This window comes from Acipenser ruthenus, chromosome 4 (genome assembly GCF_902713425.1).
Source record: "Acipenser ruthenus chromosome 4, fAciRut3.2 maternal haplotype, whole genome shotgun sequence".
NCBI classification, from domain to species: domain Eukaryota; kingdom Metazoa; phylum Chordata; class Actinopteri; order Acipenseriformes; family Acipenseridae; genus Acipenser; species Acipenser ruthenus.
In genome coordinates, this window is record NC_081192.1 from 18,763,585 (window position 1) to 18,789,143 (window position 25,559).

Consider the following 25,559-nt stretch of genomic DNA (forward strand, 5'->3'; position numbering starts at 1 on the left):
TCCCTTGCTTTCTTGTTTTCTTTTATTGAACATGGTTAAACTGTGCAGTTTGTTTTAAGTGACGTGACAGGATGTAAAAAGTAAAACTGAATTCCCAAACACACCATCTGTTCTTTTTCCTGCTAAGAGCTGCATGAACTGTTTTAGACCCATAATAAAATGTGCATTGGTCAGTTTCCATCAGTATCGTTCAGTTAGTAGCAGCATGTGTAAATGACCCATGCCAGCAGGTCCATTGGTTAATATCTCACAGGGTCAGGGATATGATAGGTTCTGCTGTAATAGTTGAATGTTTGTTTTATATAGGCTTTGAGTTTTTATTGTGATTATTATTTCTGATGGGGCTACAGTACTGAAAAACTTACAAAGTTAGCAATTTGGTTTTCTGTAAATAATGGTAGCACTCCCACAATAACATTGGTCATAGCAGGTCACTTCTGTATTGGTAACAGCAGAAGGAAATGTGATGCCAGTATAACTGGGGGCTGCAGTTCCAATTAAATAGCAAAGGCCTGTTAATTTGCTTTAGTTAGCAGACTCTGAACATAATTATGGAGGTTGTACAGTGCAATTAGGATAATGACTGTTTACAGTTGGACCATAGCGATTTCTAAAAGCACACGCTACTTTAGTTATTTTAAAGCAGTGTCGTGATGTCTCTGGCTGGCTGCCGGGTCCAGACACTCTCCAGTGGGATGATGCACACTGCGATGACCTGTGGTCAGAAATTGTGGTACACTGTAGCATGGTGTACAGCAACTGATTAGTTACTTCATATAGAGCTCTTTGTGTTTCAAGGTTATGTAAATCAAATATCTACTGTATCAGTGCATGGGAACCTTTCAGAAGAGTTAATTAAAGACTGAAGGAAATACTTTGAAAATACAGCCAAGTGTCTTAATTGTCGAATTATATTGGGACATGGATCAGTTTTTGGTCTGCTGTCTTGAGTGGAGTGAGTGGAAGCAGTCTGAGGTTTTTAATGGAGGTTTTCTAGAGCTCTTTAGAGGTCTGTAGTGTTAAAAGGAATGTGGAACTTTTTTCCCATTATGAAATTGTCCAGATTGTTTACAGACAGTAATGAGGCATATCCAGTCACATGATTTAGTATGCTGAGATTAGCTTTCTCTAGCAAGAACCAGCCCCTCCATCACACTGCAGTGCTGAACCCACTAGATCAGGGTCTGTAGCCAGTCTATAGATTTTACGTCTATGTATACCATTAAATAATTCTTCTCCTTTCTGATGCGCCAAAGGCTAAGCTGTGGGAGAATGTTGTGAACCGACACTACCGAGTTATACCTTCAACATGACTGTGTGTGAAACGGCAGCTCTGGAACTGTAGTTGACCAGTTGTGTGTGTGTGTCTCTGTCTCTCTCTCCCTGGCGCAGGTAAACCAAGGCAATGTTCCAGGCATGGAGAGTGCCTTCCTGGCTATGGACACAGAAGAGGGAGTGGAGGTGGTGTGGAACGAGGTCCAGTTCTCTGACAAGATGATTTTCAAAGCACACGAGGTACAGCAGTGGTACTGCCGTTTTCCATTGTATTATTGATACTACATACTTCCCCACTGAGCAATGGATAGGAGAAAACCCATTTTACAAGCTGGGATAGAAACTGGAGCTCTGGCCACTGTAAACTAGGATTCACCATTGAACTAAAGGAGTAGTTCCAACGCTATGTTTCCATCAGCCAACGTGGCTGTTTGGAAAGCAAGCTGAATTTTTTTTAAATAGTGCTTAACAAAACATGATTAAAAGTTGTGTGAAAAGGGCCCACTCTACAGTACTTATAGAGAAGACACTGGGTATTCTTCTCTGGTTTAAAGTCTGTTTTGAGTAATACTGGTTTTGGTCCCAGTCTCCACAAAAGGGTAATACTGAAGCCAGTGGTGTCACAACTATTTTAATTGGCTGACGAATTATGCTAACCCTGGCAAGTGGTTGCAAAACTTTATTCAATCCAGGCCTCCCTGGGGCAAAGCATAACACACTGTTTATAATTAAATACTTCATACTTATACTTCATCCAAGTTGTCTGTATCGTAGCAGTATATCTTTCAACATAATCCCGATTTTGTTGTGGTGTTTTTATAACATATAATATTTTTATTACAGGAGAGATTATCATAAGGTGTGTTTACATCCATCCATTATCTGTAACTGCTTAATCATATAGAGAGTTGCGGTGAGCCAGAGCCTAACTCGGCAGACATAGGGGCGCAAGGCTGGACTACTCCCTGGACGGGACGCCAGTCCGTCGCAGGGCAATTAAGGGACAATTTAGAGAGGCCAATCCACCTAGCCAGCATGTCTTTGGACTGTGGGAGGAAACCGGACTACCCGGAGAAAACCCACGCGAACACAAGGACAACATGCAAACTCCACACAGACAGACCCCTGAGGCCGGAATCGAACCCAGGACCCTGGAGCTGTGAGGCAGCAGTGCTAACCACCACGCCACCGTGCCTCACATAGGTGCATTTCCACTTGCACAAATATTCCGGAACAAGTGGCCAAGAGGATGTATTCCAGAAGATTTTGCCAGCGATTCCCAGCAGGCACTGCACGCAAGCCAGCTACATCATCACCTTGCTGCCTTCCCGGGTTTAACTAGATGGTATTATTAAATACTGTGATTAAATATTCACTGCATTATACTCTTCCAAAAGTTTTTCTAATCCTCTTGACCAACGTCGACCGCAAACACTGAAGAAGGTAGTATTTTCAAATGATGGTGCTTGATGTCGTCATTACACCATAGTGTCTTCACCTTACGAAGTGTGCATGCTCCCTCTCTTATCCTGAGAGAAGTACCCCCTGCTGATTTCATACAAGTGTAAACGCACCCTTCTGGAACAGAATATTTCAGAATCCTTTTGAAACGATTCGGAAAACAAGTGTGAACACAGAAATAGATCTGACTGAAAACTTCATACAAATAAAGGGAAATCTTGAAAATGAAATGTGAAGCCATTTAACTTTTACTTGTTTGTGTTGCAGGAGAAGATTAAAGATATGTTTGAAAACCTAATGCAGGTGGAGCACCCGAACATTGTGAAGTTTCACAAGTACTGGTTAGATGTGATGGAAAGCAAAGCCAGGGTGAGCTGTTCTCAATATCTGGATCCTCATTTAGTGTAGTTCACAACCTGCTGGAATATTTAAAATGCTTTTGTTGGTATCAATTTTTGTGTTTGTTCATGGAGCACTCTTATATTAACAGAATAAGTGTCATGTTGTCATAGCGATTTGAGAAATTAATTAAATCAGTGCAGACTAGGAATTACATTTTTCCTGAGATTTAGTTTCTCTTCTGAACTGGCACTGTTATTGTTCCTATAATAAGTGGTTGTTCAGACATCAATTGATTTATTTTTTGTCTGTTTTACTATTTATGTATATGTCCTATTTATTTATTTATGTATTTATTTATCAGTAAATAGTGTTTTTTCTTTGTTAGTGGATGTTTCATTTTGCCTCACCCCTCGTCTAGATTTATATGTCAAATGCAAAATGAACTAGACCGCTACACATTTTTTTTAGAGAAAATATGCCACGCGCTGTAAAACTAAGTTGTTTTTATTTTAAATGTAATTCCACTTTTTGTTTTCATGATACTGTATTTCCATATCATTAAAATGATCTGTTATCTTTCCGACCCAAACTGACAGTGATTTCTATTTCTTTTTTGATTAATTGACTAACTGTGTAGACAAGTAGTGATAGTGAATAAAAACAGGAAAGCACATTTTTAAAAAAAGCTGTTTTGCTGAATTTGTTCCCCCTCTTGCTCCAGGTGATCTTCATCACTGAGTACATGTCTTCAGGGAGTCTCAAACAATTCTTAAAGAAAACCAAGAAAAACCACAAGACCATGAACAAAAAGGTAAAAACACTTCATTTAGCCACTTAGTTAAACATAAACCTTCAAAGACACATTCGCACGCTTTGAGCTAAATTTGTCCATTAAATAATACTGTCCCTTATTTGTAGCCGACACCCAAAGCTAGACTTATTTCAGAGCTAAAAGGTGTGAGTTATGAAGATCTGCGTTTATTTAGCCTTGATCGGTTTTTAAAATCCTAGAAGGATTGGAGAAAGTCAACCCAAGTTACTATTTCAAGCACAGCACAGAACAGGACCAGAGGACACAGTTGGGTAATGAGTGGAGACAGACTTAAGACAGAGGGTAGGAGACACTTTTTTACACAGAGTGGTGAGGAGTGTATGGAATGGGTTACCAAGCCACATAGTTGATACTGAAATTCTTTAAGACCTGCAGGAACTAGACATGTTTAGTCTGCTACTAGGAATGGCCTACTTGGATTCAGGACTATTCGTCTTCATGTTCAGCAGTTCAGACCCACATTCTTGTTTTGAGGAGGAAGAGAAGATACATTGAGATGCTTTTGTACCTCTGATTTTAAAAGAATTGTGTGTTACCTCTCGGTGTGTCATGTCTTTTGACTGGTTGGGCTGGGTTGCTTCAACCAGGGGGATTGATAAAGAGCTTATTTGTATGAACAGGCTTTTTTCTGCTTGGCCGAGATTAGTGTTCCTTTTAAATAGGTTATTTGTTTGTGGAACTGTCTTTTTTCATACAGAAAACATGATAAAGGGCATTATTTAGTTTAAAAGCATCTGACTCTTAGGATATGTGGAGGCAACCTGTTTAAATGTTTATGATCACTTTTTACAGCTGCGGCAGGGGATGTATTTGTTGATATTTCACATATCTGCTCTTCCCCATTAGAGAATGAAACTATAATGTTTCAGCTGACGCAGTCAATGCCTCCTGGGGTAAAATGGCTGTACTTTGAGTTCTTTGTGTATGATCAGTGTTTTAATGTTATGGGTGTGCATTACCAGTATGCTGTTTTACATTTTCACTTGTTACACATATGTTACGCAATCGTCATTTTGATTAAAGGTTTTTAGCAGGTACTGGTAGTAGGAACCAGAAAGAACCCCTTGTCCTAAGTGTAACGTGAGTCCTTTGGTTCTAAACCACAGCCAAACAGAGTACTGTTTTTAACTAAGCATGTATATTCAGTATGTTTAGGGTGAGCAAACCATTTTTCTTCCAAACAGTCATCCGATAGCCACATGTGATGTTTTATCCGTCTGATTGGCAGGCCCGCTGGAGGCCAATCAATGTTGCTGTATTGAACGGAATGATTCCATTGCAGGGTATTTCCACATTCATCCTGTGGAGTTCATCTTGATTGCAATTTCCAAGCACCACTGACCTCTACTGGCCATTTCTGGCACTACACCTTCCACTCAAAGAGAAATAAGACTAGCAGAGCGAGACACACTTGCTAACCCACAATAACACTTTGTTTAGACATATCTTTGTTTTATATTACCAATGGAATATGGGCTTCTGAAAACTGACATGTTTGTGGGTTATCAAGTTTTACAACTACATCTTTTTACATTTACCAGAAAATAGTTTTTGAGGTCCCTGGTTCAAATCCCACCTCAGCCACTGACTCATTGTGTGACCCTGAACAAGTCACTTAACTTCCTTGTGCTCCGTCTTTCAGGTGAGACGTAGTTGTAAGTGACTCTGCAGCTGATGCATAGTTCACACACCCTAGTCTCTGTAAGTCGCTTTGGATAAAGGCGTCTGCTAAATAAACAAATAATAATAATAATAATAATAATAATAATAATAATAATAATAATAATATGAGGTGAATCTGAAATTGTGTTTTTTAAAGGATACCCTTTTAATTGTACCATATTCTTGTTTCAGCCAGTAGCTAATATACGAGTCCCTAGGCAGACAGACATTTGACGATTATTAAAAAAAAAAAAGAAAAATTCAAATTTTACTTAAAAAAAAAAAATTAAAAAAAAATATTGACCAATTTTGACTAGAAGTCTTTCTCAAAATCTATCTTTCTACTATAAAAAGCAATCTTTGTGCAGCCATACTTGCACAATAAGCTTATGTTAAACACAAAACCTCTTTTGTGAATAAACCCAACCCCAGTGGTAGGACAATGCTAAATTTATACTGCATAGTTTGTTTGTTTTTACATTTTTGGGCAGATGAAATTCCTGTCCCTGTTCAATTGTTTTGTTCAGTACAAAGGATTACATTACTTTCTGCTCAGTCTTCATTGTTTTATTGAGGTTTTAAAATATGTTCAGCTTCCAGCCAAATAGAAGAGCAGACATTAAAGTCCATATCTCACATAGAAAATCATTTTTGGCTTTGGGGTCGTACTTGGTTTACTTTCACAATGAGCAAGAAATTAAATTTCCATGATCGATTTTAGAGCACTGAGAGACTATCAAGAATTCCAGAAAATACCGACAACGCACCGGAGATGCACGAAGTTGGCGTGACGTCACTAGGGGAACACATACCAGGAACAGCTGAGAGATATACATGGCTTCAGACTGTGAAAGCGATCATTACAAATTTCTCCGTTTTGAGTAGTCTGTATTGCAATAAGGACGGCGGGAGTGTGGTGTGTAATGAAAGAAATTGTGGGGAGGAAGAATAAGTTGTTTGAGGCCTGATTCCAAACTGTTTGAACCTCCAGGGTGTCCTCAGCTCACCGCACACCAGCGACCAGCGTCGGGGGTTGGGGGGAGGGTGCAATTCGTAATATCTTTTTTACTGTTTCCCCTGTAGAGCGGAGGGGGGGGGGGGGCAGGTGCATGGCTAAGTATGTGAACATGCATTGAATGCATACCTGCCACAGGGCTCCCCTGGGTGCTAAACCCTGCTAGGTACAGACAGGGATTGCAGTAACCACACACCGGCCATGACTTTTGCAGACGTTAAATGTTTGCTGACATAAGGGGGTTTAACAGTAGAGTTTTGAGCAAAATGCGGAAAAAAAATCTGTCCCGGGAGATGTCAGGGAGAAGGATCCAAAACTCCCAGTGAATACGGGAGAGTTGACAGGTCTGCACAGATTAAGCAATGTTTTTTGGCCATATGTTACTTGATATACTGCTGATTTAACCTTTTATTTTTATTTTGCGCTGTTACACTGTGTGAAATCGTTTCTGGAGGTGCTACCTTTTTAAAACATAATGCACTGTGTGTCTCTCAGGGGGCGTTTGAATGAATGACACGCTGTGGTAGGGTAGTCGATAACTTTTGGCAACAAAGTTTTCTCTCTTGGTAGCAGAGCATGGTAAGGATAAAACAAAATGCACTCTCCGTGCTAGTTTCTCCCTGAGTTATTTCAGCCAATCAGAGGCTTGCAGCAGAGTTGTAACCAATCGCAGTACAATGTGTTTCCATGTTAAACAGAATTCATTATGTGTGCCTTCCCACAGCCAATCATATAAGTTCTGCTGTATTGCTTGTAAACAGCACAGGCAGACTGCATGGGACCAATCAATGTGACCTGTTTTTTAGGATCAGAAACCTCAAGCCATGCCAACTTAAAGTGCTGGAAAGTTTTATCTATAAGCAATAACTTATTACATTGCTGCTAACAGGTTAGGGAAGAGACTCATTTAAAAGGTTTACAGGGAATTTAAACCCATAACAGGCTTGGCTTTGGTTCAACAGTATTTTGTCTGGGATCTTTGGACCTTAAGATAGATCCTGTCTAGTGAAAAGTCAATAAGGCTGCTGGGCATGTCAAGTTTAAAAGCTTGTATTTTTTTTTTTCATAATCGGATCTATGACGGTAAGGCAACACTTGTTTTCTGGTATTATTTTGTCCACTCTATGTGCTTTGTGGGCGCCATGCTGTATGGTTTTGAAATTGTTTGCTTTTATAATGCAAGTGTTTATTTCCTAGGCATGGAAGAGGTGGTGCACACAGATACTCTCAGCCCTCTGGTGAGCATTGCACATTGTACCCCTGCTGATGTAATAAGCCTAGCCTGGAGACCACACACGGCAAAAGAGAGCGTCTTTACCAACTTTTAACCTCCATGTCCCTCTCCATCTCTTTGACCAGTATGCCCCGTCTCTCGCTCGCTCTCTTTCTATCTCGCGCTCTCTCGTTTCAAACAGTATAAATCTTGAGCTGGTTTCTGCTACACTTTTTTCACTTTTATTGTATATGCCCTCGCTCAGGACCCTAGATCATTGATATCAGCTTGTGCCCCTGCTAACAGTGTGTACCAATATACACTGCTGTGCAAAAGTCTTAGATTTTCTACTCTGATGCATTATGAGCATCAACAATTTACTCAAAGCCTCCACTTGTGTGTTCTACTATTATAACAACCTTGACTAGCATAAAGAAGGAAAAACATCTGTAATTGACAAACCCTGGACTGGAACAGGACAAGCCAAAAAGCTGTATAACAAGGATGAGCAATACTTGAAGATAATATCCTTAAGGAATAGAACTGGCAGAAGGCACAGGTGTTGTCCATCAAATCAACAGTACGAAGGTCACTCTTCAAATCAAGACTTAAGGATGTGTGGCCGTAAGAATTCCTCTGTTAAGAAAGGGGAACAAAACTAAAAGGTTAAAATATGCACAAGAACACAGAAATTGGACTATGGAACAATGGTGAAAGGTTGCTTTAGACTGTTGATGCATGGACAACGACACCTGTGTCTTCTGCCAGTTCTGTTGTGAATTCAAGTCTTCTTTCTATTCCTTAAGAATATTATCTTCAAGTAGTGCTCATCCTTGTTAGACAACCTTTTGGGTCCTGGGTTTATCAATTACAGATGATGTTTCTCTGTACTTGCTGATTATGCTTTGGATACCACACCTTGAAAATCAAGTGATGCAAGCTATTTCACTCAATGTGTTTCCTTCTTTATGCAAGTCAAGGTTATTATAATAGTAGAACACACTAGAGGAGGCTTTGAGTAAATTGTAGGAAAATGCAATATGTCCAAGACTTGCACAGCCATGTACGTAAAGTACAACAAAACTGGGTGTTTTATAACAAGAATAAAATGGCAAACTATATTGATCTACTTTATAATTATAACCATTTTTTAAACATTAAAATAAACAAATAAATGCAGGATTTCTGCATATGGGTGTTTTTTTGTATAAGTACTTATATTTTCTTCCCATTACATGAATAAAATAAATCACACCGCTTTTACTTACCTGTACAGGCAGGCTTATGTTGCAGTCAGACAGTGTACAGCTGAGTACAGTAATTATGGAGCGGTTTCTCAAACGTCAGCGAAACTAACACTACACATAAAGAAATCAGTACTACCACCACCAGTACAAATGAATAACTTCTGTCACGAAATGTATCACAAGTATCTAAGGAATGTGATGACATCCTTTAGTCAATTTAAATTTAATAATATCCTGAAGTAGGTGGGAACTAATTACAGTAAAATAGATTAATGGTTCTGGAGCATGGTTAGAGGTTAAAGTGGCTGGTGTTGATTTCACAGCTACCTGCATTCCTGTGACCCCCCTATTATCCATGGCAACCTGACCTGTGACACCATCTTCATCCAACACAACGGCCTCATCAAGATCGGCTCAGGTACGTGCATCTGCAACACAGCACAGTGTACTGTATACTGGTGATTAGAAACCTTAGAACTTTCACTCTCCAATCAGGAAGCTCAACTGCAGGGCACTACCACACAGTAGATGACCGCAGGACATTCAGATACATGCCCTCTAATTAGAGTTGTATTCCTTAATTCACATCCTACAACTATAAAATATAAGGGACAGTGGCAGTGGCTGTATTCAGGCCGGAAGACATTTTGAGAGCTTGCCCTTGCAGCTCTGCAAATATCTGAGATGTATTTGTTCTTCTACTTTGTGTACATTCATCAGTTTTGGTAAATCCCACTGCTGATATTGGTAGTGCTTTGTTTTACATTTCTACTTTTGGAAAACACTTGGGTATGTTAACTGCCATGCGATCCTCTCACCTATCAGTTCATGTTGCTAAACTGTTTGTCTTGTTTATCTCTTCCACCCTCCAAACCTGTCTCCACTGGTATCCATGCAGTCTGGCATCGCCTCTTCGTCAATGGTAAGAATATGTTCCTGAACTTGTCGGCAATCTGTGTCTTCCTCTACCCACCAGACCACAGTACTGTAGCCAGACTGGGTGAGGAAAAACTAGGGAAAGCAGGCAATAGATGTACAGTACAAGAGAGGCGCTGCAGAGAACATGGACATGAAGAAAGCTGAATTACCTAGTAGGAATGTCAAAGATTTGCAATACTTTAAAGCAGTACTGTTGTGGTTGTTGTTGATCGTACTGTAATCCTGCAAAGGCAAAATCCCAGGAAGCCAAATCGGAGTGCTGACCATGACCTCTTTGTTTTGTTGATGTTAAGCACCAAGGGGCATCTCTGCAATGGTTTAAAACAAAAAAAAGCTACAGACAACTTGCAAAAATCATGTAATTGCTCCTTCCTGCAACTAAGTTGTCTTTTGCTGGTTGTATACTGTTACATTTGTTTTATTGGCTCTGTGTACTCTCCGCTTCATGCCACACAACTCATTTTGGTTGCTACCTCTACAAAAAGAAAATGCAGAATCACAAGTTTATACACTAGTGGTGAAAATTGTCAGTTGATGCAGATTTGCATTTGTTATATTTTCCCCCTCAGTATTCCCAGATGCAGTCCATGGCGGCATCAAACACCTCCGAGATGAACAGAGAAACCTCCATTTCTTAGCCCCAGAATACGGCTGTAAGTGTCTGTGTGTGCTAGTATGCAAGTACATGTGTGCCAAGGCTGTAAATGTTAGTTTAACAGGTAAAACTCTTAAACCCATTTTCACATCCAGCATATAAGTAATGTATTAAAATTTTGAACATGATGACAATTACATAGAAAATGCAGTACTTTTAGTAAAATACTGTTCTGTTTCTTCTTCTAATTTTCGTTTGCCAATTTACAAATTTAAACTTTCTAAAGCCTTATTTGACACGTATGTCAGTTGGTTTGACCGAATTTTGAATTAGTGACAGGAACCAGATTTATCTAGACTTCACATTTAAATTAAATTTGCACTAAAGCATTAGCACAACTTGTAACAAACCATGTAGGCACACTTTGTACAGTGACAGAATGCACCCATTGTACAGTCAAGGCCGTACAAGAGTCTAAAAATAACGATATGCCATTTATATCAAGTAATGTGTTGCATCAAGTATTAATGTGACCCAATGGGATGAGTTGATGCCACTGTTGTTTAATGGTGAGAGGAAGTCTTTAATCATTTATCTGCTTTGCTTCCTTTCCCAGCTTTTGAAGACAAAACTGCGATAGATATCTTCTCGTTTGGAATCTGTGCACTGGAGGTACGAGACCAGTCTGGCTACGCAGTAATAGGTTTATTTAATGTCCCACAATACAGGTGATGTATTTTTGTGTTAACCTGTTGTACCAAATCTTGTTAAGATCGGCAGTCGTTGTGCTGCAGTGCCAAGATAGTTTATTAGAAAGTGAATTACTGCAAGAGCATTGTCTTAACTCGCACCAGCGCAGAGCCCAGGTCACGTGGACAGTAACGGAGCTGTTCCTTCATCTCCCTCCCTCTTCCTCTCCTCTCTGTTAGATGGCTGTGCTGGAGATCCAGGCCAATGGGGACGCTATCGTCTCGAAAGAAGCCGTAGCTCACACGGGGCAGTCTCTGGAGGATCTGTTAATGAGGGTCAGTGAGCTTCACTACGGAAACCAGGATTGTTAACATTGTACATGGTTAAAAACTATTAGGTGCCTTTCAGACAATCGGAGCGCTCGTCATAGAAACTTCCCAGCATGTCATGGTTTTCAAGGAGGGGTGTTTGTAAAACTCTAGTGGAATTTAAATTGTAAACAACAAATACATTGGAAGTAATGACAATCACAAGTTAGAATAAAGGATGGAGGAAAACTACCTACAGAACAAAATAATAACATATTAGGAGATAAAAGCAGTCCAAACGTATAAAAAAAATTGTTCTTGTTTTCCTTGTTGAAGAGGCAAAATATGTAGTAAATATATATAGACAGATTACCATTTTTTTCCATTTTGTTTTGATTGTATTGACATATGTAATAACTTAAGGAGACAGAATCCAATACTTTGGCTCAAAACTAAGTTATGAATATATAAGATACAAATTCAATTTGAGAAGACAGCATGGCCTAGCAGTCTAGTCATATAAAGGTGCAGCATCTACAAAAGGAGCCAAGTTACTACAAAAATGTCAGCCCTATAAAAATGTCATGTAAAAGTTAAATGACATAATTGGGAAAGTTTGGTTACCACTTTTTATTCATGTTGCTACTAGTTCCTACTGCAATAAAAATGGGGTGCCAGGTTTGCCCCAGTTGTGTCTTGTTTAGGCTTTGCCACGTTTTGGTGTGTAAATTTATTTTGTATTGCAGTGTTCATTATACTATGTGATAGGCATAAATAGGCTTCAACATATGAACTTTTTTATGCTAGTCCTGACAGCTGTTGAATTCTGTGTTTGGGAGGAGCTGTCCTAAATGTTTCTTGTCCCTGCAGGAGTTTGTCCAATCGTGTTTGCGTCACGAAGCTAAGAAGCGCCCCAGCGCCCATGACCTGCTCTTCCATCGGGTCCTCTTTGAGGTGCACTCCCTGAAGCTCCTGGCTGCACACTGCTTCATCAACAATCAATGTGAGTCACTGCACCCAAAACCAGAGGGGCCTTTCACAGCTTTTCCAGAAGCAGTCAGCATAGATCAACAACAATAACCACAATAAGAACTTGGATTTATAACGCGTCTTTCAGGCCCTCGGATCCCAAAGTGCTGCACAGAGTTTTAATTTAAATCTGAAGTCGTCTCCAGGGGCCCCACAGACATTTGTCAAAAGCAGAGAAAAAAATCAGCCTTGTCTTAAACAGTTAAAGAAGTGAGTCTGCATTCTTGAGTAGAGCGTTCCACAGCTCGGGCACATTGCAGGAGAAAGAACTACCACCCACAGAGCCCCGTCTGCCAGCTTCAGACAATCTCCAAAAAGCAGTTGGAGTGGAGTGGGCTTTGCATCTCAGAAGGAGGCCCTTCAATCCGTGCAGGGAGCCAAGGCAGTTTTTCCAGTACAGCTGATCAACGGCGCCGGAGCCTTTCTAAAAGTGGGGGGGGGGGGGCAACCGTCGCAGGATTTGGGTTTAAAATGTAGAAAAGGCCTGGAATAGGAAGATGGTTTAACAGGTGTTGATATAGCAACATAAGATGTAATAGGCTACTTGATGCAAGAGACCGAGCTTGCTGCTTTTACAACAAACAAAAAAAAATATAGCCATACCTTTGTCTCATTGCCAAACCTATACAATAGATAACATTACTATCATGGAAAAACTACCAAATTTGTTTAAAAAACAAAAAAAACAAAAAAAACAATTTGAATGCAGTATTTCTACGGATAAATAATTGCAATATAACAACTACGTCAAATATTGAAGCATTTATATATTTATAGTGCACTGGTAATTTAAAGTTTGCAACAAGAACAACACTACTACAACTACTACTACTACTACTACTACTACTACTACTAATGAGCTTGTTATCTTAGTGTTATGTTGCGAGTTGTATCGTATCCCACAATCATCGTTTTAATTTACTTCAAATTTCGGCTTCTCTGCGCTCATTCTTTGCTATAAACACGATCATAATGTTTCCATCATTCACAGTGTCAATTCGATCTTTGTGTATGCTTATCAAAGCCACTGTGTTTAAAGTTGTCAGTGTTTTTGCTTTGCTGTGGAGAGTGGCTCCTGGAGAAATAATGTAATATGTTGCCTTGTTTAATGTAATATGTTGCCTTGTTTAATGTAATATGTTGCCTTGTTTTAATGTAATATGTTGCCTTGTTTTATTGTATTTTTGGTGGTGGTGAAATTAAGATTTTCTCTGCCTCAATCCACAATATTATTGCCCTCTAAAGCGTTTGCCTATTTGTGCTGTTGGAGTTATCTGTAGTCATTGGTTAGTGTAACAATTGATATTCAGTGATAGATTTGTCCTTTTGACTGAAACGCAATAGCATTTGCAAGGGGTTATTGTAATGAAGGATTTCATATATGCATGTACATGTGTTTTCTTAATTGCTTAATATGGTGACGACATGGATTTAAAATCTGAGTTAGGATAAGAGGGGGAAGAACTTTTTATGTGTTTTGTTTATATAGTAATTTGATATTTTGTATTTATAGTAGGCCTGGTGTATATTGAATGCTATTGTCTCATTCTTGATAAATTATGTTTATTCCATGAAAATCAGTATCCTTTATTAAAAATATGTATTTATAAACATGAGTTTATATTGGTAATAGTAGGATCTAATAGTTATGAATGTGCTTGCTGTCGGTCCTAGTGATGATTTATTTGATATCATTTATTTGGTAGGACTAAAACAATGCCTACCTGGCACCCCAGATTCATTTCGTCACACAATAACTACCTTCAGTCATAAGGTTAGTTACGTAATGACCCACCCATCTCTCAAAGCAATCAGCCTCCTTAACTGTCTCCTTTTATTAGCTTCTGTGGATGCGTACCTCTTGTTAAGGGGATGTAGTGGAGGCACCTGTATGAACGTCCAACGTCCAAATATTTGGGTTTAAGCACTCAGGTCCTTGCTACTGCATGTTGATTGTGCATTTGTTTGAAAATAAAAAGGTAAATCTATTCTTGCTTTGGTTTCTCCCCTAGATATGTTACCTGAGAACTGTGTGGAGGAAAAGACGAAAACATTTGATCCCAGCGCTGTGATGGCGGAGATTCGACATAAAAACCGTCCTGGGGTGCAGCTGAAGTGAGTAGACTGGGGGGGGGGGGTGTAACAGAGTGTTTAAGGGCGCGGGGGGGCCATTGATAACGGTCACGTTCAAATGGGTCTGTGCTCGGGATCTGTTCAGTTCAAAACTTGGGTGTTTTCCCTATCGGAGATTCCCATGACTGAAACCACAAAGGTGTTGTACTGGAGGAGGACTAACCCTAGGATTACATTTGAATTATGGCTCTGCTATTCTTTAAATTGCACGCATGTCACTTTGATCATTTACTGATTTACTGTGCTAACTTGCAGGTATTCCCATGTGTCCCCTCTGGAACTGGACAAGTTCCTGGAAGATGTCAAGTAAGTTTGCACCTCAAAATATTCTAGACTTGGGGGCTCCCAAGTGGCGCATCCAGTAAAAGCACTCGTATAGAGTGCAGGATGCGCCCTATAGTCTGGACGTCATCGGTTCGAGTCCAGGCTATTCCACAGCCGACTGAGGAGGGGAGCTCCCAGGGGGCGGCACACAATTGGCCTAGCGCCAACCAAGGGGAGGGAGGGTTAGGTCGGCCAGGGTGTTCTCGGCTCACCGCGCACCAGCGACCCCTGTAGTCTGGCCGGGCGCCTGCGGGCTTGCCTGTAAGTTGTCCTCCGACGCTGTAGCTCTGAGTGGCTGCATGGTGAGTCTGCAGTGTGAAAAAAAAGCGGTACTTCGGAGGACAGTGTGTGCTCGTTTTCGCCGCTTCCCAGTCAGCGCGGGGGTGGTAGCTGTGAGCTGAGCTAAAACAAAAAATAATTGGACACTATTAAAATTGGGGAGAAAACAACAACAAGAACAAAACAAAACTAATTGTCAACTACTAAATTTGTTTATTTAGCAGACGCCTTTATCCAAGGCGACTTACAGAGACTAGGGTGTGTGAACTATGCATCAGCTGCAGAATCAATTACAATTACATCTCACCCGAAAGACAGAGCACAAGGAGGTTAAGTGACTTGCTCAGGGTCACCCAATGAGTCAGTGGCTGAGGTGGGATTTGAACTGGGGACCTCCTGGTTACAAGCCCTTTTCTTTAACCACTGGACCACACAGCCTCCATTAGATTATATATATATATATATATATATTAGAGAATTGTCGCAAGGCGCTTCACAGGTACAACATAACAGTAATTATTGATACTATACAAGCAAAAGCAAACATTGAAACATTTAATACGAAAATCTATTAAAATGCTATACAATACAGGGTAAAAACATTACTTAATATTAAGATGTGAACTTTGGATAAAAAGGGGAGGTTTGAGAGGCCTAAAATTATTAAGAACATTTGGGTCTAGGGTTGTTTTTTAAGTAATGGTTTTATTACAGCAACCTTAAAGGAGTTCGGAACAATACCAGATAACAGGGAACCATTTAACTACTTAAGACCGTGGTATCTATCTTAGAAAATACTTATTTATACAATTTAGTGGGAATGGGATCTAAAGCACATGTAGTTGATTTTGTCCCATCAACTAAGTCAGTCAGATCAGGCTGGTTAATAGAAGCAAAGGATGCAAAGATTTGAACTGCTTTAGCTTGATCAGTATTGCAGAATGTGTCATCTAGGTTGAGTGTGCTGTCTGATATTTCTTAAATTAATTGTATTATTAAAGTGATCCATGAAGTCATCGCAGCTTGCTGGTAATTGGGGATTTACGGAGGACATCTGTTTGTTGGTTAGTTTAGCAATTGTTTCAAAGAGCAAGCAAGGATTATTATTATTTTTTTTTAGCTGAAGCAGCCTTATATTTAACCAGACCATCTTTCCAGGCGAGATAAAAGACCTGCAATTTGGTATTTTTTTAATTTATGTTCCAGCTTACGACATGCATGTTTAAGCTTCCGAGTTGTGTCATTAAACCACAGGGATGATCTTTTGAAAGCTACTTTTTTTGTTTTAAGGGGTGCTACAGTATCTGAGATACTACTTAGGGTGGAGTTGTAGCTGTCCACCAGTACATTAACTGATCCTGAATGAATAGGTGCTGAAGTAGATAAAGCTTCCAATAATTTTTCAGTAGTGGAGTAATTAAGGGACCAAGATTTAATACCATATTCTAGGGGTTTTATTGGGCTAGGCATTATTAGTTCAAAAATAATAGCAGAATGGTCTGAGATTGCAAGATCATTGATAGACAGATTCTGGATGTCAAGACCACGGGTGATAATTAGATCAAGTGTATGACCATGAATGCGAGTTGGGCCTAATACATGTTGAACAAAACCAACAGACTGAAGCAAACTCGTAAAATCCTTTCCAAGGGAATCTCCGTCCACGTCATTATGTACATTGAAGTCACCCAGAACCACAATTCTATCATGCTTGACAGCGAGCATCGACAAGAGTTCGCCAAACTCAGACAAGAACAGAGAGTTGGGTTTAGGAGGCCAATAAACAGCTACAACATAAATCGGAGTAGGACAACTAACCACAAAAGATAGAATTTCTAATGACAAGTATCCATATACATCTTTATGAATAAGGTTAAACTCATTACCAAAAATTGCAGCAAGTCATGCATTTGTACAGTAGTTCTCAATATTTTGTATTAATCTAACTGAGCCTCTCTTAGTTGGGATGGAAATAATAAGACTTCCATTGCATAGCAGTTTGATCCATTTCTGGTTGTACTATGAGTATATTAAGACACCCCTGAGCTTGTTACCTACACACTATGGCTAATCACGCTAGTATTAAAACCTGGAATGGGTGAAACTGTCTGAAAAGTCTTATTTCCATCCCTGTAACACTGTGCTTCTATTTGGCAATACTGTGAGATTATTTTGCCATTCCAAGTAGATAGCAATTGGGTGAGAATGATTTTCTTACAGCGGTAGTTGATGATGGTGTTGTTTTACAGGAATGGGATTTACCCCCTAATGAACTTTGCTTCTCCCCGTCCCCACCTCATACCACGCGCCCTGTCACTGTCCCAGGAGCATGTGGAGACTGTGACAACCCCCACCCCCGAGCCACAGGAGACAGAGACCAGGAAGGTAGTTAAGGGCATTGCATTTTATATAGCGCCTTTCATGCACTTCACAAAGCCAGTAGTATGTGATGAAACCAGGTGCAGAGACGGCAGGAGGCAGGTGCCGCAGCCATCATTTTCCGTGCTAATTTGTATTGTAATTAGATTTTATTTAGGCCACTGTTCTGCAAAAAAAAAAAAAAAAAAAACCAACACCACTAACACTGTAAAAGAAATGGCAAAAACAACCACAGTTGTTGCTTGTTTTGTAATCAAATGTAATCGAGTTACCCCAAACCAGATTCAATAACGGGTTCCAGCCCAGGTTTCTCACTCTCAGTTGACTCTGGTGAATCAGCTCTCTGCTTAACATTTCAGGTTGTTCAGATGCACTGTAACCTGGAGTCCAATGACGAGGGGACCAAAATGCATGTGAGTATTGGATTCTCCGGCTTTCATTCAAACTCAGAAATCACTACGATATTTTTGTGAAAGGGAGAAAAACAGTGGGCCTTCCTTTAAAAAAAAGTGTTTGGTAGGGGCAATGAATAAATATGTAGGTATATTAATAAACGTACAACTAACTATACACTGTGTCAGTCAGGACTGAGATTATTTTAATAAAAAAAATTATATATATATATTTCTTTCCATAGCTGACCCTATTTCTGAAAATGGAAGATAAGCTACACAGACAGCTCAGCTGTGACATCCTTCCCTGTAAGTGTGGTATAAATCATATTTAGAAATGCTAAAAGAATAAATTCAGTGACAAACTTCGATGAAGACGACACCGGCTGTTTTATATAGTTATGGATGTTGGACAAAGCATGTGTGAACCATTACCTTCTGTACAAAACTGCTTTGAGGCTGGTCATAAGAATAAAGTTAGAGTTTTCCATAGTGTTTTCAGCAGAAACCCATGTACATGTAAGACCAAAAAGAAGTGTCTTGAATGGCAATATGTGGATAGCACCATCTGGTGTTTAGACCATTTTTTTTTTTTTTTTTTAATAATTATTTTTATTGGCGTTTCTTTGAGGTTTTTAACAATGCAAATAACAATAGCACAGAGTAACACGACATTAAAGAATTCAGCAATGCGTACATAAACAAATAAACATATACTAAATTAAATAAGACAAATGATATCTATTTTGGTAACCGCTTGCCTGAATTTGATAACACCTTTGTGAATATATATATATATATATATATATATATATATATATATATATATATATATATATATATGTAAAATATTATTTTGTTTTTCAGCTGATGGTTCAAAGGATCTAGCAAATGAACTGGTTCAGTACGCATTCATTTGTGAGGTATGTGCCACAACGCTCTTTATTGGAATAGAACCAACCTCAACAATCTGATATTTTTATTATTTTAGTTTATTTGATCTCATAAGCAGCATGTTCGGTACATACCTATGTATTTATATTTGTTTTATTACTTGCTGGCTGCTGCTTGAATGCAAATTGAAAATAAATAATGTATCCCATATAAGATGCCGACCATAGCCTACATATAATCTGGAAACACAGTCCAATAACATTTCTGTGATTTCATTTTTGTTGTTTAAACAGGATGACTGTGAAAAGCTCACCAGCTTCCTGGATGAGGCCTTTCTCAAGCACAGGGCCAGTGGATCAGTCTTCCACGGAGTCATGATGATGCACTGAACCGATTCCACAGTTTCCACAGAAACTGCCTGCCACCCTTAGTGTAAATTGAGAGAACAGCAAGCCTGGCAATGAGACAAGGAGTTTGAGACCTGGGGTACCACCTCGAGAGAAAACTTTACAGATGGACTCATATAATATGAACGTAACATAAAACAGAGAATCTCTTTTAAAGAGCTCAACTGAGATGCAACATTGCATTTTTAGTAGCATGTCCAGTTGCATCTACCTAGTTTAGGAGTATGGATAGGACTGTGAGGACAAAGTCAAACAGTGATTTCAAGAATCTCCTGGCCTTACTCTGACCCATAATTGTATTTCCTACCTCCACCATGAGCTCACATCTTCAAGAATGTTTGCATGAAAGTGTCTTTTGCAATTTTGAAAACTTCCAAAAACTTTTCTATGTGTGGCACATCATGCATACTGCATACTGTGGAGCCCCATTATCGAATACATGTATTGACATTTTATTATCCATTCTTGAGGAACTGTGTGCTGGTTCTGTAATTCTGTTTCTGTTCCAGTATAAACCTCTGATCACCAAACTCATTTCAAGGTATGCCTTATGGCTGGGATGCCCATGGAAGAGGACGACCAGTGTATTAGTCCAGTACACCAGCCCGGTTCACCCGAGTGCATGTGGGCTTTTACTTGTACGGGTACAATATTGTATGGAAAAAAAAGAAAATAATTAAAAAAAAAACAAAACTTCAATCATTCTGTGTTTTTTTGTCCACTCATTGATGGGCATTCCTAGTAGACTTGCCAACATACTGAAAATAAACAACAGTGGGGATTTGAGGAAGTTTTGAGAGATGGAAGTGGGGGGGGCAATCTTAAATTTAGAAATTGGGACCATCAACCTATGTATTTACATATTTTTATTTTAAATTAGTGCCCAATTATTTTATTCCCATGTAAAAGTACTTATTTCCTTTCTGGACTGCTGCCCACTGACGCATACTGGTATGTAACTGACATCAATTACTTTATTGAGGAGGCACTAATTAGATTACAATTAAAGTTTAAAACTACTTTTGCAGTTTTAGGCAACATTCCCATTTACGGACCCTTGCTCTTTTGAATAGCGACATAAGACAGGACAAGAAGTTACAGAAACACCTAAAGTGTTTATAGGGGTGGAAGTTTAAAAAACAGAGCTTTTGTTTAATATTCCCATTACTTTGATTCATTTCTTTAGGCTCGGATAGGCAGTTTTAGCATTACGATTAAGCATCTCTCCACAGAAACATTAAAATTATGAAAGGTATCCGTGGCTTACCGGTAGCTGTCAATTAAAAAAATTATACTGCTGGAACTGTCTTTTGTTCAGTACAGAAAAGGTGATACGGAACAGCACTGGCTACAGCAATCTAGGATGTCAATCAAAGTCAACACAAAAACATGAATGTTCCCAAAGTCACTTGCGAGCCACTGTTACGTTCAAAACTTTTGGACAAATCCAGATTGATGTTCAACCGGATGAACAGAAGCGTAGGGTTACAATACATCACAATGAGCAATTAAGAAAAAATCGTGAGGTTCTTAAACACTTGATTGATTCTGTTGTTTACCATGGCAAGCAAGAACTGGCTTTCAGAGGACATGTTAATTATGTGGAATTACTTTCTCTGATTTCTGACATGTTATGCAATCGCTTGTCGATAGCCACAGTATTCTCGGGTATCTCTAACGAGGTTCAGAAAGAATAAAAGCAGAAGTACAGGAAGCCAAGTACAAAGCTGTAATGGCAGATTAAACACCCGACGATGGAAACGCAGCTCAGCTGTCTTGTGTTTTCAGGTATGTGACTGACAGTGGCCTGAAAGAACGGTTCTGTGAAAATCTGTTACATTTACTAAATTAATAATAATAAAAATGCTTTAAAAATAATAATCCCATTGGGCTTTTTTTTTTTTTTTTAGATTATATTGATTTTAATATTACATTTAGTAGGACAGCCGCAATAAGATAATTCCCTTTATTAAAAATGTGCATCGATTAATCAACTAATGCCCATAAATTAACAGATCAAAAAGATTCAGTTGTGCTAGCATTCCAGATGTGAATCGGGAGCAAGTTCCAAAGACAAGAGGCATTAAATGCCCTGGCTCCGACAGAGTTCAAACGAATTTTAGGGACTGTCAGAACATGAGCCTTTTCCGATCTCGGAGAACAACCAGGGACATATGGGGTCAGCAGATCTTGAAGAAGGCCCAAGACCATATAAGGCCTTATAGGTAATAAGAACTTTAAAATAATAATAATAATAATAATAATAATAATAATAATAATAATAATAATAGCATCCGTGTGATAGAGTTTGTGGGTGATTAACTGAGGGTCACAAATCAGAAAGGTTTAGTTGGCAACTCCACATAGGCGCACAAGATTTATTCAGCACAAGGGGATAACCTTGTGCCGTGGAGTTAATACCGGCAACGATAATTTTGTTTGGTGCACAGTTCTTGTTAAGCACGCACTGGTGCTGCAAAATAATACTCAAAACAAATTACTATTACATTGTTCCAGTACTCCTGCTGCTTTTCGTCCTGGATTTCCAGTGAGGTGTCGATTCGCCCAGCTTCCCGTCTTCTTGAACACCACAGAAGCATAAACTTGTTCATGCTCTGCCAATCTGAATGCAACATGTTTCCAGTCATCAGACCCAGAATCAGACAACGCGCTTTTCTTTGAAGTGAACAACTTGCATGAAAAACAAAACACACAGCCTTTTGAAGGCGAGTACAACAACCACTCACGGTAAACTTCCCCGTTGTGAAGTCTGCATTTAAAAACGGTTTTAGGCAGATGACGTCTATGGCCTTTTTCTCTCGGACGCAACATACGTGTCAGTTCAATTCTGGCAATCACTTGGGCCTTGTCCTGTCCAGTATATGCAAAGTGGTTTGTCCACTTTCCATTCAGCCTGATCCTTACTGTGGGTTAAAGCGAAAGGCAGATTGAAGTTACCTTCAATAATTGGCGATGTGGGCAGACTGGGTCCGACTCCTTGTTCTGTACTACTTTCTAATTCTTCAGGCCCATTATTTGGAATAGTAGCGCCGCCAAAACTCTCATCGACCGGTTGTTCAGGTTCATTTGTTGTTGTTGTTACTTCATTTTTTAAGATTTAAAACCGAAATCTGATAAACTCAGAATTTTTTTCCAGCAGGCATTTTTAACTAGCTTTCTTTTCCTTTTGTATTTGTCGTTTTGCTGCACCGCTAAGTTTTTTCTTTTTTTTTTCTGTTAGTCTCTCTCTTGCTGTCCTCCAGCATGCCCATGACCAGTAAGAGATGCAAGTGTTTAGCTAGTGCAATCACTGGGCAAGTGGATTGGATTTTAAACTGTAAAATAGCAATTTTTATTTATGTTTTTATTTTAACCTGGGATGCGGGCCCCCTTGGCATCCCAGGGCCATGGGCCCCCTCGGCAGCTCAGGGCCCTGGACAAATGTCCAGACCCATAGCTGGAACCTGCCCGAGCCTTTCGCCTGACTGAAGAGACCCATGCGAAGTGGAATCTCCCAGGGCTGGCCGTGCAACAGCTGGCACAGGGTCAAAAACCAGACTCTCCTGTGCCACTTGGGGGCCACTAGGAGAACTGACGCTTTCTCTAACCTGACTTTTTCGAGAAAGGCCGGGAGCAGCGGTATAGGCGGGAAAGTGTACAAAAACGCTTTGGGCCATTCGTGCGCTAGGGCGTCTATGCCGAGTGGACCGCCTAAGCGGTGGAGGGAGTACCATAGGGGGCAATGCGTCATCTCTGCCGAGGCGAAGGGATTGACCTGCGCCTTCCCAATCTGTTCCCAAATGCACTCCACTATCTGAGGGTGGAGTCGCCACTGACTGATGCGGACCACTCCTGGAGAGGAGGTCCGTTGCCCAGTTCACTGCTCCGGGAATGTGCGTCGCCCGTAGGGACAACAAGTTCCTCTGAGCCCATGTCAATAGCCTGAAGGCCATGCGATGCAACCCGGGGGACCGTAGGCCACCCTGGTGGTTGACATATGCCACCACTGTCGGGTTGTCCGTCCGGATCAACATATGCGTATCGCTCAGCACTGGGAGAATGTGGTGGAGAGCAAGGGATACTGCTTGCAGCTTCCCAGACCACTCCCCAACCCAAGTTGGAGGCATCTGTCGAACCACTTGGCAGTTCAACACTACTCCCATTCGCACACCTTCGCGCAGGTGAGAGGTCGTCCTCTACCAGCATAGGGCTGCTGAGCACGCATGAGACACAGTCAGCCAACAGTGTCTGTCGCGTTTGACATTGAAGTGGAATGCATTGAGGGTGCATGCGAAGCAGACCCAGCTGAATGGCCGATATGGCTGCGGCCATCAGACCCAATTGTTTCTGGCACAATAAGAGGGTGACCTGTGATCTCTGTTGAAACAGGGAGAGGCAATCCTGGATAGCTGCAACTCTGTGGTCCGACAGGTATGCGTGCATTGTACTGGAGTCCAGCCAGAGCCCCAAGTACGTCATGCACTGCACCGGTGTAACTCTTTGCATCGTTGATGGTGAGGCCCAGCCTCGCCAGATGGTCTGTCACAACCGCCGTGTGGGCCACTGCCCCCTCTCACGACTGGGAACAGATCAACCAGTCGTCGAGATAGTTTATTACTCTGATCCCCTGCAGCCGCAGGGGAACCAGGATAGCGTCCACGCACTTTGAAAACGTACTGCATACTTTCTGTGCTCTGGACGAATGGGAATGTGAAAGTACGCGTCCCGAAAGTCCACGGTGTTGAACCAGTCGCCAACCGGATGGACTGGAGAATGTGACGGTGCGCCAGCATTTGGAACCTCCTTTCTTTTAAGGAGCCTCAGCTCTAAGATGGGGCAAAAGCTGCCGTCCTTTTTGGGTACCAGAAAATACCTCGAGTAGTACCCCTCTCCGTTGGAAGTGGGGTGTATGAGATGAATGGCTCGCTTGCACAGCAAGGTGGCCACTTCCTTCTGAAGTACCGAGTCATGGAGAGGATGTTTCGTGATGCCTCAAAAGGGAGGAGATCCTAAGCGGAACTCAAGTGCGTAACCATTTTGCATGGTGGCGAGCACCCAGGAGTCTGAGGTGCAAGCGCGCCAGTACTGCGCTGTTGTGCCGAAAAAGGGGTCTGAGGCTGCCAGCCTTCAGGGGCCCTGCTTGGGCTGAGGCGGGGCAGTTTGGGGTGGCTGTTTAGGGTGCTGGCCCTGAAAACGCCTCCTGTGACGCTGATGTGTGGACTGGCCATGGCCTGCATTCCCTCTGCCTGCCGGTTGGGCCCGGTTGCTTGCTGCTGATGTGCCCTGTAGGCGATGCCTTAGGTCACCCAGCAGAGCCATGGGGACTGGAACTGTTCTAGTGACAGTGATCTAAGGAGCTCGTCAGCGGCTCGACCTGCCCCACGCGGAGGCGCGGGGAGGGAGCAACGCGGCCACCTGCCAGTACGCCTCGCGTTCCCGGTGGAATCGCTGTAAGATCTTCTCCACGGCTGGCCCAAAGGTATGTCCTGGGGATATAGGCACGTCAAGCAGCACGGCCTTATCCGCATCAGGAACTCTGGCTTGTGACAGCCCCAGCTGTCTACGAGCCACGATCAAGCTAGCCAGGTTCCGGCCAAGAGCTTGCCCTTGGAGACCGGAGATCTGCAGCAGTGTGCTAGACAGGGGACGTAACTCCGTGGCCACTGGCTCGGGGAGCGGAGCCTCGCGCAGTACACCATCCATGTAAGCAGTAAGCACACTCGCTGTATTAGACAGGCGAGTTGCCTGTGCCTCTGCTGCATATGCCTGCTTGAGATGCGTTTCCGTCATCTTACATTGTGGGTTTGGGCACGTCGGATCTCTAGCCAATCAACCGACCGGTGGGGGCCCTAATTAGGGCCGCGATGGTGGAGTCTACCGGGGGGACTCCCGCTAGGCCAAGCTTATCAGCGCCTTCTAAGGAGGCAAGCGGTGTGGCCTGTTTTAGCATGCTAGGACCAGAGGCTGGACAATCCCAGGAGGAGCGTACCTCCTCCATGAAGTCTGGGAAGGCCGGGAACTTCTGGGGGCGAGGAGCCATCGCCTGTGTCCGGAAAACGGACCGACGTGGTTCTGCCGCTGGCATCCAGGGGACCTGCAGGAAAGCTGCACAGTGTCCCATAGTGCCAAAACCGAGTTGGACA

The 25,559-nt window shown here is 41.3% G+C and overlaps 1 protein-coding gene across 3 annotated transcripts in view; it reads left to right on the forward strand.

Moving 5' to 3' along the window:
* The window catches only part of LOC117400338 (nuclear receptor-binding protein 2-like), a 73,434-nt gene extending 53,319 nt beyond the window's left edge, over positions 1-20,115 (forward strand). For all 3 annotated transcript variants that reach the window (XM_034000164.3, XM_034000162.3, XM_059022117.1), the window contains 17 exons: positions 1,393-1,515; positions 3,004-3,105; positions 3,800-3,889; positions 7,785-7,825; positions 9,371-9,465; positions 9,946-9,969; positions 10,556-10,639; positions 11,198-11,253; positions 11,511-11,606; positions 12,450-12,582; positions 14,621-14,723; positions 14,997-15,047; positions 17,594-17,729; positions 18,083-18,136; positions 18,361-18,424; positions 18,983-19,038; positions 19,303-20,115. In XM_034000164.3, coding sequence (XP_033856055.1) covers positions 1,417-1,515; positions 3,004-3,105; positions 3,800-3,889; positions 7,785-7,825; positions 9,371-9,465; positions 9,946-9,969; positions 10,556-10,639; positions 11,198-11,253; positions 11,511-11,606; positions 12,450-12,582; positions 14,621-14,723; positions 14,997-15,047; positions 17,594-17,729; positions 18,083-18,136; positions 18,361-18,424; positions 18,983-19,038; positions 19,303-19,398 — 1,380 coding nt within the window. In that variant the 5' untranslated portion in view covers positions 1,393-1,416 and the 3' untranslated portion in view covers positions 19,399-20,115. The remainder of the gene's footprint in view (positions 1-1,392; positions 1,516-3,003; positions 3,106-3,799; positions 3,890-7,784; positions 7,826-9,370; positions 9,466-9,945; positions 9,970-10,555; positions 10,640-11,197; positions 11,254-11,510; positions 11,607-12,449; positions 12,583-14,620; positions 14,724-14,996; positions 15,048-17,593; positions 17,730-18,082; positions 18,137-18,360; positions 18,425-18,982; positions 19,039-19,302) is intronic.
* The last annotated feature ends 5,444 nt before the right edge of the window (positions 20,116-25,559 follow it).